Source organism: Catharus ustulatus, chromosome 9 (genome assembly GCF_009819885.2).
Source record: "Catharus ustulatus isolate bCatUst1 chromosome 9, bCatUst1.pri.v2, whole genome shotgun sequence".
Taxonomy (NCBI): domain Eukaryota; kingdom Metazoa; phylum Chordata; class Aves; order Passeriformes; family Turdidae; genus Catharus; species Catharus ustulatus.
This window is the reverse complement of record NC_046229.1, coordinates 29,446,001-29,461,411: the sequence shown is the minus strand read 5'-3', so window position 1 is coordinate 29,461,411 and position 15,411 is coordinate 29,446,001. Positions and strand designations below refer to the sequence as shown.

The following is a 15,411-nucleotide window of genomic DNA, read 5'->3' as shown; positions in this document are numbered from 1 at the left end:
GTCTCCAAGCTGGATGAGTATTGTTTTCCTCACCTCCTTGGCCTCTAATTGAAGATGCAGGAAAGGAATTGAATTCCATTCAGAAAAAAAAAAAGGAAAAAAAAGCTTCTTTTACAAAAATGCTACTGAGATGACAGAGAGGAATCACAGAAACTTGCACTGTGCATTTCAGATGGGACAGTTGAGTTCCATAAAGGTTCTAACCTTCATTGTTCAAACAGCCAAGCTGCTGCTTCCAAAATTGTGAGATCACTTTTATTTCCACACTGAGCTAAGCCTAGAAAGACAACAGCCTTGAGAAGCCATCACCCAAAACCACTGCTGCATCCACTGATAACCTCAGCTGCACCATAAACAAAGAAATTCTCAGAAAGCCTGTTCCATTAAATTGTGTTAGAGAGCCACGGGAATCTAAAATGCTCAGGGGAGCTGCTCCTGTCTCTTTGCAAGGTTCCCCTGGCAGGAAGCATCCTTCACACACACAAGGTTTTCTGGAAGCACCATCCACACAGGAGGAAGGTGGCACAAGAAAGGCCACAACCGCCTCACAACTTTTCCCAACACTACTCAGAGCCCATAAGAGGTTCAGAGAGGGAACCACCACAACTGCACCGCAAAGAGTTGATTGGGGAGACAACCTACCACAAAACCAAAAAAATCACAGCCCACTGCCTGTGACAGAGACCAAGAGACCAAGGTCTCTTCCAGGTGAGTTAGAGAAGGCATCCCCAGCTGACAGCAGACAGCCACCTAAATCCCGTAAGCCAAGCTAAATTTATGATGCCAGAATAATCCCTTGGAGACTGTATGATCATGATGATTATATCCTCTGTGCTGGGGAGTAAGACAGATTAATTTGCTACTGACAGACACCAGAAATCTGGTTTGTGTCATTTAAATTATATTCTGCCATAAAATTATAACAAGGGTTATAATTTCTGTGGAATGGAGCGAGACTTTAGGGGTCACTACGGGTTTGTTGTCTCCACACCCAAGCTCTCACATTTTCTTTCACAGGTTTCACTTTCTGCAGGCTTTCAGGACATGGAGAAGTAGCACAGAAGCAAGAACACTTGCCCATCGTGGAGAGGATTCATTTTCTCCTATTTACACATTGTTCCAAAGAGCTACGGTGCAAACTGTGGTACACTTCACTCTTACGTGGTTTTAACTTCATTTAAGAATATATAATTCTTTTAAATTAATGAGGGTTCTTAACTGGTAGCCTCCTTTGCAGTTAATGACAAGCTATTTACAACCAGAATCAATGTTCTGTGAGAAAAAAAGCATTTTAAAAACTGGTTTTAGGTCTTTTTTTTTCCCCTGTGATTTTCAAATAAGGGCAAAACCATACTCAGCTGAAAAAGTGTGCCAGCTAAGAAAGACTAGTATGACTCAAAAAAACTCACCCCATAACCGGAGGAGTTTGTTTATTTTTGAGGTATGGAGACATTTTGCAACCAAATATGACACCGAGTTTCCTGTAAGCTGCTTCCTTATATTGTGCATAACACTTTCTTGAAATTCACACTTTTTTTCCCCTTTAGACTCAGAATAAAAACAGACTCATTTATGAAGCAAAAGCAGCTTTGCTAGTCAGAGAACTCTAGATAAAAATAAGTCAAGCAGGAAAATAACAGTAGCAAAACCATCAGCTTCCCATACATGCACTTCTCTTCCCTCCTTTTCCCCCTACCTTTCAGATTTGCCCTGTTTCTCGAAATCAACATGATCATTATCCCATCTTAGAAACAGCCCTAAATTGGTAACAGCAAACACCCACAGCTGTAACAGCAAAGCCACGTCTTGTGCTTTTGGAAAACATTTATCCATTTACAAAGCATATCCACACGAGAAGCGCAACCCATGGGGAAATCATCCCTTGCTGAGGTGGTGAGCTTTTCTTTTAAGGGTTGCACTGGCATCTCCCCATGACTGCAGCCATGGGCACGGGGTCAGGGCCAGCAGCCCAGTGCTGGTGGCCCCCAGGACGTACCTGTCCACTGGGGAGGGCAGCGGCAGTTGTAGGTGTTCACGCCATCCACACAAACGCCCCCGTTCAGGCACTTGTGGTTCGGGCAGTCGTCCACGTTGTGTCCACAGACAGTTCCCTCGAAACCTGGACAAAGCACAAAGACAGCAGGTTGAAATGGGCTTCCCACCTCTTTGGGAGCAGCTTCCCCTCCTTTTTTCCCCTGAACAACTGCCCTGTTCACCTAATCCTGACGAATCCCCACCTAGCACGACGCTGCCTTTGTCAGGTGACACAGTTCAAACGCTTCCACCATGGGTAGATGGTCAGCTTGTTTCACAGCCCAAAAGACATGAGGAGTTTCTCTTTAAGTGACTTAAGGAGCTCTGTCAAAGCAAACAAAGTGAAGACCAAGACATTTCCTTTACCATGAGATGAACTCATCGCTGCCCACCAACCATCAGCCAGGACAAGTTTTTCCCATGGCAAAAAAAGTGCTGGCATTCACTTCATGGATACCTCAGCACAGTCTGCCTTGGATACACCAAGAGTCTTTCATGCTTTGAAAAGGAGCTCCTGAAGTCCTGATCTGGCTCTCTTCAGTGTTAGACAAGTCAATCAATGAACAGAACAGCCACCACCCAAGTGATGCTTACATACTAAGCCCTGCCTGAAAAGCAGAAGGAACCAGATACCCACCCTTCCCTCAATGAAAATGCAGGTTCTTAATGAACACACTGACAAAATATTCTTTCTAGAGCTCCCTCTCCTTTTCAAAGAAGGAGAAGTGGGGACATTAGGGAAGGGAGCTGTCAGTGATGCGTCTTCCCCTTGATTTCCCCTGCTGATTTATTTCATGCTTCATTAAACAAACCTGCTATTTCTGCTGGATGAGAGAGCTATTTATCAAAGCACAAGTGGAATGCATGCTAATGTGGATGAAGTAAATGATTCCAGAGCACACATGTTAATTTAAAACACCAGCTCTGCCTCTTCACTGCTTTGGAATGTAATATTACCATGACACAGTTCTCTCATCCAAAATCATGCTTTAACCCCTCTACTTTTGATGCCCTGTTCCAGACGCTTCCATAACATCTGTGTCAAGTCACACAGACCCTCTGAGTGACATCTGGTCCAACACAGATCATGCTGTGTGGCAGATGAGACGGGGACTACAAAGCTCTGAGCCAGCCTCTCCAGACTACTGCTGCTCTCAAGAGACTTGAGGTGATTCATGTGCATTCCCATCTCTTGAATTTCCCCAGCTCTACAGAAGAGCAGGGAAGTGCCAAGTGATATCAAGTGCATTAGCAAGGAACAACAGACTAAACATTACAAAACAGAATACAAAAACAAAACAACCAAACCAAAACTACAAGACCTACAATATTACTCTCTCCCTTCAAAGCCCTTCCAACCTCCACCCAAGATCCTAGAAGTTTCAGGCCAGTAGGGAAGCTTAAAACAAAGAGGAAATAACATGCTTAGCCAGAGTGCTGATCATTATAGCAGCACCTTCCTGGCACAAGCTGCTGAGGAACAACTCCCAGGGAAAACAATTAGTTTTAGATCCCCCTAAGTTTAAAACTGTATAAAGCTACCAAGCTTGGACAAAGGCTCAGCTGTAAAACACAGAGGTGTCCTATCAGCTTGTGTTTCAGCTTGGGAGGAATCATCCCACTGACCACATATTGCACGTGATCAGCATGGAAATACACCCAACAACCACAAAGACAAAAGGTTTAGGTACTTATCTCTTCAGTTTGGATAATATGGAGATCAGCCCTACTTTCTAGTAAACAAATTTCTGACAGTAGGCATTTAAACTCTCTCACTGTACCTCACACAAATTTCAAGTGGCCCAGTTATTTCCAGAATAAAGCATGGAAGTCACCCCACTACTAAAATCTCACTCAGCCATTCCACGTTTTCACATTTAATCAGTTATACTACCAAAGAGCTGCTTGCAGATACGTGAGCTTTTCTCTAGCTGGTCCCAGGATCTAATTTTGCAGTTATATAACCTGACTCTCTTCCAGAAAGCCATGGAGTTCACTGTTTTGATGTATTTGGACACCTGACACTGTTTCCTGCTCCCTCCTGTGCTGGGACTCAGATGTTGTCCTGTGTTTTCTCCCTGCACGAGAGTAGTTTGCAATGCATATCCTGACTTTTGCTCCATATCTCAAAGCACATCAAACTGAGGAATGAGAACCTCAAGGGGAAAAGTGTTCCCACTGCTAACAGCATGTTGTTCTTCCCCTAGCACACAGACTGACACAAGCAGATAACTTTATTCCTATGTCATCTGAAATCTCCACCCCGCTGCAGAGCATCCGATCCAATTCCCTCCAAATCTCTTTAGCCTTATTTCAACCTATAAAATACACCTCAGACTTTCTGGTCCAGTTTCAGGACCATTTTCAGGGCCAGTTTCTACTGGGGACAGGAAATTATGCCTGGAAAATGTTGTGTTATTGCCAGACTTAGGGCCTGCTGACAGGAAATCGGGGATGCAGAGAGATAAAACTAAACTGGCCTACTCACGGCAACATCTGGAGCAGAGGGGCACCCACCTCAGCTGGAACCAAGGCTGCAGACTGCTCAGGGGAAGGTGCTCATCCCCAAACCCCAGCAGGCAGGGGCTGCCCGTGTGTGCCAGTCCCCACTGGTGGCACTGCATGAGGTGACTTCCCCTTTCCAGGAAGAGCTCCAGCTCCTCACAAACAGCTCGCTCCAGCCTGACAGATCGTTTCCTGAACAAGCCCTTGGAGTTCCCTAGGGTCCTTATCTTAGTTAATGGGTAATTATTTTGATGGATAACAATGAATAATCACTTTCCCAGCTAAGAACTTCCTCTATTGACTTGTTTAACATTCCATTAAAGGTTAGATGCCAAATTAAGTCCTTTTTTGTCAAATATTTATAACTACGAGCTCATTCTTATATTCAAAGGAGTTGCTAATGCTTCAGGTTCTGTCTCCTTCAAGGAAATATTTTTTTTCACTACTACACTGTTATGATTGACCTAACATACTCACTTGTCTACAATCCTGCTCCTACCTAAATCAACAAAGCCCAGAAGAAAAATGATTAGAGCTAGACAGATAAAAAATGAGGTTACCTTCCAGATAGATGCAATACCAATAGTGTAGATATATATAACTTCACTTGATGCTTGCCACCAAATGCTGACTTAACACACATGACTTCATGGATTACCTAATGCAGGATTTGTTTGTGTACATCCACAAGTGACATGGGAACCTGGGAATTTCAAATAGCAGCTGGACTACGCTGTACATAAACAGCACTCGTGTGATAGTAGAGAAAGCTGCTGTGACACACAACTACTGGTTACAGGTTTTTCCTACTTCTTCAAGCTCTCATTCTCACCTATCTGTACCTACAAACAGATTAAACTCACTGAAAAGCTAAGAAGGGAAACATCTACAGGAAACAAGAACCCATTTCAAGGCCAGTGCAGTAGTAGACTAATTATGCCTAAACTGCTGCTCGGGCACAGTTTCTTCAAAGTACTTTTACAGGTCACAAGATGCAAAATCCCATCAAAAAGCTCTCCAGTAGTTTGAGATGTAGCTGTCTGCAGCCTCTGTGGCCGTAACACTCAGTGATGGCAGCATCTTAAGGCAGTCCAGAAGAGCCAGAGCAATTCCATTTATAGTCACAGTATCATCGGCATTGCTCCAATTCAGAGAGGGAGTTTAAGTGGAATTTCTCGTCCAGAATCTTGGCACTGTCTTCCAGAGGAGCAGGCCTTGATCACATCCTCCCTAGGCGTGACAGGGCCACCATTTCTCTTCTCTTTCTGCTGACCTTTCCTTCCCAGACAGAACCTCTTCCAACACTTCAGAAATTTTGCTCTGCATGCTCTGTGCTAAGGGGGGAAAGAAATGGCTGGGTGCCCTGCCTTTATCAAAGAGTTTAATGTAAGCATTTGGGCCTCTCCAACAGCTCCCTTTTTTGCTGTTTTTCAAATGACTGGTTTTAAAAATCAAGCTAGCAAAACAGCCTGGCCAACCTAAACAAATACAGGAAATAGAAAAGCAAAGGCTCTCAGAGCCACATTAACTCACCCCCCACTATACACAGCGTGTAGCAAGTCAAAAAAGACAGCTAACAATCCAAAACGCGTAAGGAGTGTAGGTGTGTAACTGTTACTATAGTAATCTCATTTCCATTTCCTGACCATATTTCAGCCAGCCCACACACTTGTCTAAGGGAAAATCTGCTCCTACTCAGTCTCGTGCCCCTGCAAGAGAATCTCTAAAGCAAACTGTCTCACCAGCTTGACAGGATTCAAGTCCTTCCAACTCTTCCTCCCACCACACTGCTCCTGCACAAGGCCTTAAAGTCCTTCAACTGGCTAAACAGATCTGACTTTCCAGGAAATTCTGAATTTATGGACAAGACTGTTAATCCAGAGACACTTGGTTTATAATTTCATTTGAAAAAAGATGCAAAGCAGAAAAGCAATAAATTCCTCCAGGGCAATGGTTAGTTAAGATACTGCATTTTCAAAGAGTCTTTCAAAGCACTCTCCCTTCAAACGTGGTTAGAATAATTGCTTTCAAAAATAAAGATGACCCATCCTTCTACTTTAAGATTGACTTTCCTAAATTCTTCAAAGTCATATGCTTGCTCAGACAACCCAGAAAGTGGTTGTGCAGACACTAAGGTTGGCAATGTACTTTTAAGGTCATTTGAGCCAACACCTCAAGACAAATGTCTCCTAAAAGAGAACAGTTTTCACAAGTTCTAAATGCCTCTTCCACACAGACCTGTGACTCCAGATGATCCTCATGAGAACACAACCACTCTATATTCATCCCAAACAGCACAGGGTAGCTACATCTTTCACATAAATAATGCCAGAGACATGCTTAAGGGAAAAGAGTTTACTTTTCTAGATTACCACACACCGAGTCTGTGTGTGCCAAACTGCAATACACTCAAGTAGGAAGTCTAGTCAAAAGCATTTCCAAACAGACAGTTTCCCATGGAGTTGAATTACTCAGTTGAAAAAAAAAAAAGAATTCAGCCTAAAAATACCCTGAATATGCAAAGACAACTAGTAGGGTTCTGTGGTCAAGGCTGACAAGTGGAGAGGGAGGAGAACAGGATGAGCCCAGCATCCCAACCAGGTGACACTCGTAGAGGTGACACAAAACCAGTACAGTCCCTGGCCCTGAGCATGTCACCCCTGCTGTGCATGAACTCAGGGCAGCTAACAGCATCAGAAAACAAGCAATCAAAATTTATCTGGAGACAAGAAGGGTGTGGCAAGTTGGAACTGATGCCTTGTGAGGTTTGGAGGAACTGGAGAAAGAAAGAAAAAGAAACTAATGGAACTTAGTGTGTCTTAGGGTTACAGCTGGAGAAGGAAAAAGACAATTGTTCATTCTTCAAACACTGAAGTTAACTGAGGCCTTTACTGATACAAACTATGTTTTTGTAGGTGTTTATGTTCATAGAATTTCACATTTCAGATGAGCATTATGAGACACCACCCTAATCTCCTTGAACCTACCTGGCAGTTTTTACCTATTTGATTCTCTGACTAACTGGGTTCCAAAGAAACTCATCATTTCTGTCTTCCCTTTCCTTCCTTTCTGTACACAAAATCCCAGCACTCAGGAATTAACATCCTACAGAGCTCCCCAGTTTGCTGAGACTGCTCTCTTCCACTCAGGAATTAACATCCTACAGAGCTCCCCAGCTTGCTGAGATTCCTCCCTTCCACTCAGGAATATCCTACAGAGCTCCCCAGCTTGCTGAGATTCCTCCCTTTCACTCAGGAAGTAACATCCTACAGAGCCCCCCAGCTTGCTGAGACTGCTCCCTTCCACCTAGTACCACACACTGACCCCACACAAACCCCGAGAGAAATCCCCTGGGAGAACACAGCCAGGAGGGCAGTGCCAAGCCTGCCAAGCCCAGCTCTTGGGGCATTACCTGGCAGGCAGTTGCACTCGAAGGTGAAGTCGCTGGTTTGGTGGCAGGTGCCCCCGTTCATGCAGGGGGAAGGGGAGCAGGGCACGTAGACGCTCTCGCAGCGGTGCCCTGTGTACCCCGGCTTGCACTGGCACCGGTAGGAGCCAGGCAGGTTGACACAGGTGCCACCGTGTTGGCACAGGCCTGGTGTGGCACATTCATTCACATCTATCTCACACTTCTGGCCGGTGTAGCCAGCCAGGCAGGAGCAGGAAAACTTATTTCCAGACACGGTGCATGTACTCCCATTGGCACAAGGTTGAGACGTGCAGGCATCGATCCACTGGCATTCCTTTCCTTTAGGAAATCAAGACAGATTAACAAAATATTTAATAAAAAAATATTTCTGTGGAAAAATCTCTGCCTCAAAATTTTTACTGAGCTAAAGCCTTGCTACAGGAAAACTGATGTCTGCATTTTACCGTATTGCAGCTGAAGTGGAAATTAATTTGTGGTTACACTATAAAGTCATTTACTGGCTTGCAGCAAGATATAGAATGTTGTGATTTATAAAAATGACCTGAAGTACACACTGATGGTCATTCTTCTTCTACCTCATCTTTAAGAGTGAAAGGAATAAATTTCCATGCTTCCTCTGAGGCATCAAAATATTCTTTCCCCATAGAAAGAGTCTGCTGGTCAAATTCGCTGCTTTTTTTTTTTTCAAGAAGCTAGACTCTGAATTCAAAGTGTTACAGCCACTCCAGAGTAGTTTCTGCATTCAGTTTTCCCATGTGGACAACCCCACAAGATCCAAATATTTTTCTGCTTACGTGTAAAGGGTAGGGAGCCTGATTCCCTATTCCCCTTTGCTTTTTTTGGTCATGAAGTCATTTAGACTTCCTCTCATTTCCTGTGCTGGAGCTAGAAAATTTGAGAGCATATTACAACTGCCCCAGAACATTCCAGGGTGAAGCTGGTCCCAAAGGAGGGGGGTCTGAGGCACAAATGCAGAAGCCTACCTGTGAAACCTGGAAGACAGACACACTCATAGGCATCCTGGCCATGGGGGTGACAAGTGCCTCCGTTCAGGCAGGGCTGGGACATGTAGCAGAGGTGAGACTCTGAGTATTGGCACTCCTCCCCTGTGAATCCTGGAGCACACTTGCAGGTTGGTTTTCCTATCAGGGATGCAGCTTCACAGGTTCCCCCATTCTTGCAGGTGTTGCTTTCACAGGGGTTTCTGTACTGACAGTAGTCTCCAAGAAATCCTTCTCGACACCTGCAAGAGACAAGAAGTGAATCACAGCGGTCCCACCTGAAGCCCTGCTGTTCTGGGAAGATCCCAGGAATGAAGTCCCATGAGCACCAAAAGTCCTGAAGTTTGCCATAAGTGGTGGTGACACTCACAAACTTAAAGGTTGACGTCACATGTGTAACAGAGACTTCCTGTGGGACTGTCCCAAACGAGACCTCTGAAAATTTAAGTGCAAATGGTGAAATCGCTTGTTGCAAAATAAATACCACACTCAATCAGAGCTGTATCAAATGCAGAACCTCCTTTTTGCACTTCCCTTCAAAACTTCAGAAAAAGCCTAAGCCTTAAAGAACTGCTGAGTAACAACTCCTTGCATCTACCCCCATTCTAACAAGCACCCTTTTTTAGAAGAAAACCAAGCAGTTTAATAAGGCATTAACACCAGGTATTATCTGTCTTCCAGGAATATTTATAAACATTGTACATTGTCTGGGGAGATCTGCAGCAGATCTTTCTGCACAAGGGCTCCCGTGAGACAGGAATACCCTGTTATCCTCAGGCTGATAAGTGCATCTGGGACTGGCTGCAGCCTGCACTCAAATAGCAACACAAGCACTGCAGTCAGGTCTCCCACGCCCCTGGTGAGCACCCTAACGACAAGGTCATTGTTCCTCTGTCTCCCACAGAAAAACGAGTACACACACACTATCTGCAGCCAGGGCAGTGTTTTATACAAAGATCTCCAACTGCAGAATAATTGCAGTTACTTCTCTCTAACCTAAACTTATGTCAATACAGCCTGACTACGCTTGTCAGCTGTAATCCATCTTTTAACTGGCCTTTGTACTGCAGATTTACCATTTAACTTCCAGAGACACAGATTCCAGGCAAGCAAAGCCTGCAAAGCCCACCTCTGTGGCCCCCACCCCAGTTCCATTTGCTGCTCTCAGGTAGCAGAAAGCTGCAAGGGTACATACTAGATAAAAATAACACCTAACACCTAACACACAAGACTGCCCCTTGCAGCTCTTTCTGTAGTGCACAGCTGCCTGCTATAACTGGTGAGTAACTGTAAAAAAAACAGAAGTGAACATTAGAAATGTTTTGATTAGGAAATTATGAAATCAATGAGTTACTCATATCTAAAGGGAGGAGATTCCAACTGCAATAAATACACGAAGTCTCTAGTCCTCAAGCAGGAATGTAACAGTAAAGCATCTTCTTTTTTCCTCACGCACTTAAAAGTGTAAGGTAGATTGGAGGAGGGAAAAAGCAAAACCACACAACAACCACCACCACCATCAAAAACCCCCCATCACAACAAAACCTCTCAATTAACCAGACAGGCTCTAAAAATCAGCTGAAAAAATCAAAGAATGGACATTAAGTTGTGCTTTAAACAGAATCCTACAGGAATCTGCCTCTGTTCCCATGCTATTCGACACATCTATTGATTATTAACAATGGAAAACATCAATGCTGGTCGAATATATAGACAGGAGAGAAGACAAGTTCTTGATGGGGAGTAGCAACATGCTTAACAAAGCAGTCAGCACCCAAAATGCACTTTAGCACTGCAAAGTCATACATTTAGAAACAAAACACATAAGGCATCCCCCCCAAAAGAGGAAACTGAGCTGGGAACAACATACTTGCTCTGGGGATCCCTAAGAGCCAGAAAAATGTGAATTCCTAGCATGGCAGTTTGGTTAGGAACACTTTGCACCTACAAACAGCAAGTAGGAATAAATGAGATTGTGCTACCCCTGATAAATGCTTGGTACAGTCACTACATCAGTTCTGGTGTTTGCTCTTTAAGAGGGAAAAGCTCAAATGAATTCAAAGAAGCCAACAGTCATGGTTACTAGAAAACTCTGGCCACAACAAAAAGCCCAGGTAGCTCAGTCTATTCAGCAAAGAGAAAAGGGAACAAGACAGTTAATCAAAAGCTCCAAGTGTCCACTGTGAAACACAGATTTAATAATTCCCACCCTAGAAGACCTGGGATAACAGAACCGAGCATTTAAAACATTAAGCTAAGTGAATTTGAACTAGAAATAGGAGAATATTTCTATTTTCAGACACTGACTTATACACAGTCTCTCAGCAGCAGAGAGAAACAACTGGAACAAGGCATTTAAGGTTGTAGTGGAATTTCTCCATCACTCATGCTTGTTTAAAAGAACACCAGGATTGGTTGTTTCAGGGAGAGTATGCACGCTAGTTCAAACAAAGCTATTCAGAGAGGTTATTATCCAAGTTATGCAAGGGGTCATTACTAGATGACCACAACTGTTTTTTCTCATGTTAGAATTTATTAACTAGCTTTAGCCATCTGTCTAAAACAGGAAAGTCATATGTGCATAATTGTAATTTGTCATTGCCCACACCCAAATTAGGCTCCTTTCACCATACCTTAATACTTTCAACTTCATACCCAAGAACAGACATGAAAGGGAGTGATTTTGCAGGGCAAGGCAGGATTAATAAAGTTACAGAAAGCAAATCCTGAGACAATAGCAATGCAGAACATCCTCTGCCTCCTGTGCCATCCTCAGTGTAACAGCCCAAGGCTGTGGGTCAGCATGAGCTGAAGTGCTTTTCCATTGAAAGACTGTGAAGCAAAGCAGAAAGTCTAGAAGAACATTTCATGTTTTGTCTGCAAGTAAATAAACACCCAAAATACATCTTTTCTCTGACCCCTAATGCTCAGGGACACTGGAAGGTGCATTTAACTGCTGCCCCCAGACAAGAGGGAGAAGGGAGCCTAAACACTGATTAAGAACATTGCTGGTATGAATTAAAAGGAAAGCTGAGATATGTGCTGTGAGACAACCAGCACCCACAAACATCCCAGCATTTTGTATACAAATGTTCTGGTACAAAGTTGAAGAGCACTCCAAGACCAGGCTTGTTCTGGTATCTTCTCAGGCTAATCAGAGAAACATGAGGGAGCACTCCCAACAGGGGAACAGCAAAACCTCTTAACTTTAGCTCTTTTTATCTGGAGAAAGGAACATGCCTGCCTGTGGAAAGAGGCCAGGTCAGGTATCCATGGCCATCTTACCCACCATTTTGTTCTCCTCCTGGAGAAGTGCTTGGTCACAAAGTTAGGCAATTTTGCCCTCCAGCAATTCAATGCAATCCTTTTTGAATGTTAAAGGACAAAAAACCTACAGTCCAGATTTTCAACCATGTCTCATGTCATCAATGTTTCTAGGCACAAATACTAGTAATTTAGTTCTAAATGTTGGTGTAGACAAAACTGCAAATATTTGTTCCTGATTCACGTTGGGCACCACATTGTTTCTCTAAAAATAGAGGCAAGCACTGAAAACACGGTGTAAGACCAGACTTTTTTAAAGGATATGATTAAACTCAACAGCAGCTTCAGCTTCCCACCAGCCCTGCTCTGCTCTCATCCCAACCTACTCTTTCAAGTTCTCTTTAGGAGAAGGAAAAAAAAAAAACACTTGTCTACAGAGTAGCTTAAAATTGTAGCAGCTTGTGTCAGCTCCAAATGACATGCTCAGAACAGGAAACCAAATCTTTTCCAAATAAAAGCCACTGTTTCTCCTCAGTTTTCCATCTAACACTGAGAAAAAGAAACAGGAAGATGAAGTTTGTTCTGGCACTTTCTGGAAGCACATGAGGTCTCTTAACCTACTTCAACAGGAATTTAATCTTTTAAGAACAAATTTCACATACAACTTAATTCAAATCATGATTTCTGAAAGCTAGAGAGTTTGAAATGGGAAAATGTCCTGTGGGCTGCATCAGCTATGCAGCTGCTTCTAATTAAAGCTTCTCCTTTACTCTCTCTGGGCTACTTTCCAGCACAAATACTTTAGAGCTCAGCCTTTTTTTTTTTTTTTTTTTCCCCTCCTCCTTTTCAGCTCCAGCCTGCATTTGCCTTAGCTCAGGCTCTCATGGAGCTAAACAAGAGACGTAGAAACAAAACGAAGGTATTTATCCAAATTTCAAGTATCCACAAATCCAGAGAGTTGCGTTCACTCTAACCAAATGCTGCAAATCAAGGCAGAAGACTCACAAAAGCTGAGCTTTTGGCTCCTCTGCCACAAAACTACATCAAAGTTACCTTCCAAAACTTAGCTCTCTCTTGCTTTCAATAGACTTTTGGAAAATATGTCTGGTCTGTTGGAAAAACTTCCTCATCTGTTGTACTATATTTGCCTGGGCACGCTCATAAGACAGTCTCTTCAAATGCACCTTATAGACAGCTTTAACCAGACTTCCAGATGTTTGATTTTCATGGGAGTTTTCTCCTTGGGCCCATGATATCATCTGGAGATGCAAGGAAAAAAGCAGATGGTTTTCATTTAAAAAGCCAAGGGAAGAATTTCCTCGTCGTCCTGCTTCTCCCCCCTCCAACTCAACACTCCCTTCGCTTTGATTGGGAAGACGCCTCATCGAAAAGAGGGAAAAAATTCCCTCTGATGACTAACGTGAGAAGGGTCCCAGCTATTTTGTTAGAGATTTTAACCAGACTTCCCTCTGGCTCCCGGGTTCTGACTCCCACACCTACACCTCCTCTCAGGAGGGAGAACAGGATTCTCTGGTTAGCTTTGCAAACGCTCCTTCCCATGTCTCAAGGCGCCCATTTATGCGTCATACTTGGGATGGGACGGCCTCCCTGCCCTGCCTTTAAAGCAGCGCACAGCTATTGTTCCCAGCCCACAGAAAGTGCCTCTGCACAGAGCCACTCCACAGCGCTCTGCACAAGCTTTAGCTCAGCTTTTTTTCGCCCATCGGAGCTCTGAAGAGCTTTTGGTGCGCGCAGGTAACTCACAATAAAGAAATTCTGACTGGCAGTCATTGCTCTGTTCCCAGAACCTAAGCCAGCAGTGCTTGTACTCTCCCCTTTTTCCTCTGCCCTGGTCTCAAGGGTCTCCTTTAACTTCTGAAAGGAGACGGAAGGAAACAGAAAAGGGCAGACCATTCTCAGAAAGGGACAACTTCTCAACTTCTGCATTTAGCCTCTTCTGGAAAACTCTCAGACCTCATCCTGCTACAAGGTCTCCTGTGGGTATTCCCCATTCACCAGCCTAGGAGTGATTACTCTCTTGAGACAGATCCTAAGCAGATATCAGCTCTGGCCTCAGAAGCAGTTCTGTGGCCTTGGATCTTGCCTTCAACCCCAGAAGTCCTCTTAAATCCAAGTTAAAATTCACTTACGAAGGTTCATCTTGAAGGAGAGGTAGGTCAAAAATCTTGCAAGAGAGTTGAAGTTACTGGCAGGTAGAATTCGAATAGGTGCTCCTTATTGCCATGCCATTGCTGCTTTGATTTCAGCATTTTTAGAGGTCCTGCTGTTGCCAGTCTACACACAAGATGCAGAAATTGTATGGTGCTATGTAAAAGGTGCACAAACTTCCCAGAGAGAAGCACTGCTCACTGACAGAGCTGTACAAACCCTGGCAGCTTGGGGCATGAAAGGATGTGCTGAAGGACACTGTCCTTTTGGCATTCCATTTGACTAAGCACAGCTCTGAGGTTTTTTACGCCATCAGAACTAACAGAAGACCTTAGTGCTAAAGCAGTACTTGGGTTTCACAGAGGTGCAGCTATCCCTTCTGGATACACAAATTGTAACAGTCCCAAGGTCAAAAATTCAGCTGCCAAAGCCTGCCAAGCACAAGAAGTAGCAATGCCCAGTTTCCTCCCTAAACCTTGTAGCACCCCTGTGTCAACTCCCTTCCCACTTCTGCTTCTGCTCCCTGCTACTGGGGCGGGAAGCTGGGAGAGGCCACAGCTGATGGAACACGGGGAAATCGGTTCAGAGGCTCTCTGCTCTGGGGCCCTGCCCCATTCCAGGTAGAGGCACTGTCCAACCCTGCACCCACCTGCAGCAGGGCAGATCCCTGCACTCAGGAAACAGCAGGTAGCCATGCCAAAATCTCTGCTCTGCTTGTCCTTGGAACAGTCCCTGTGCCCACGCCTTCCGTCCCAGCCTGCTACAACTGCAGAAATGCTGCAAGTTCACAGCACTGTCCCAGGGACTCTTCCTGCTACTGTTGCCCAGCCAGCCAGCCAGCTGCAGGGAGACAAGAAATTGCTTTGCTGTGATGGTCATAATCAGCGTTAAGCAATGAGGAACTCCCACCCTGCTTCTCTGGTACAAGAAGGCTCCTCTGTGTTTGACACCTCAGTGTGTAAAAGGCTGCCTGGAGATGCTTTGAGGGGAAAAAACCCCCCATTGGAA

At 44.3% G+C, this 15,411-nt stretch overlaps 1 protein-coding gene across 2 annotated transcripts in view; it reads right to left on the bottom strand.

Moving 5' to 3' along the window:
* NOTCH2 (notch receptor 2) overlaps nucleotides 1-15,411 on the bottom strand; it is an 87,057-nt gene that overhangs the window by 58,866 nt on the left and 12,780 nt on the right. For both annotated transcript variants that reach the window (XR_004418687.1, XM_033067317.1), the window contains exons 3-5: nucleotides 8,953-9,212; nucleotides 7,952-8,287; nucleotides 1,997-2,119 (exon numbers count right to left, since the gene is read on the bottom strand). Coding sequence is in view for 1 of the 2 variants with exons in the window: in XM_033067317.1 (XP_032923208.1) it covers nucleotides 1,997-2,119; nucleotides 7,952-8,287; nucleotides 8,953-9,212 (719 nt within the window). In the remaining variant the exon portion in view is untranslated. The remainder of the gene's footprint in view (nucleotides 1-1,996; nucleotides 2,120-7,951; nucleotides 8,288-8,952; nucleotides 9,213-15,411) is intronic.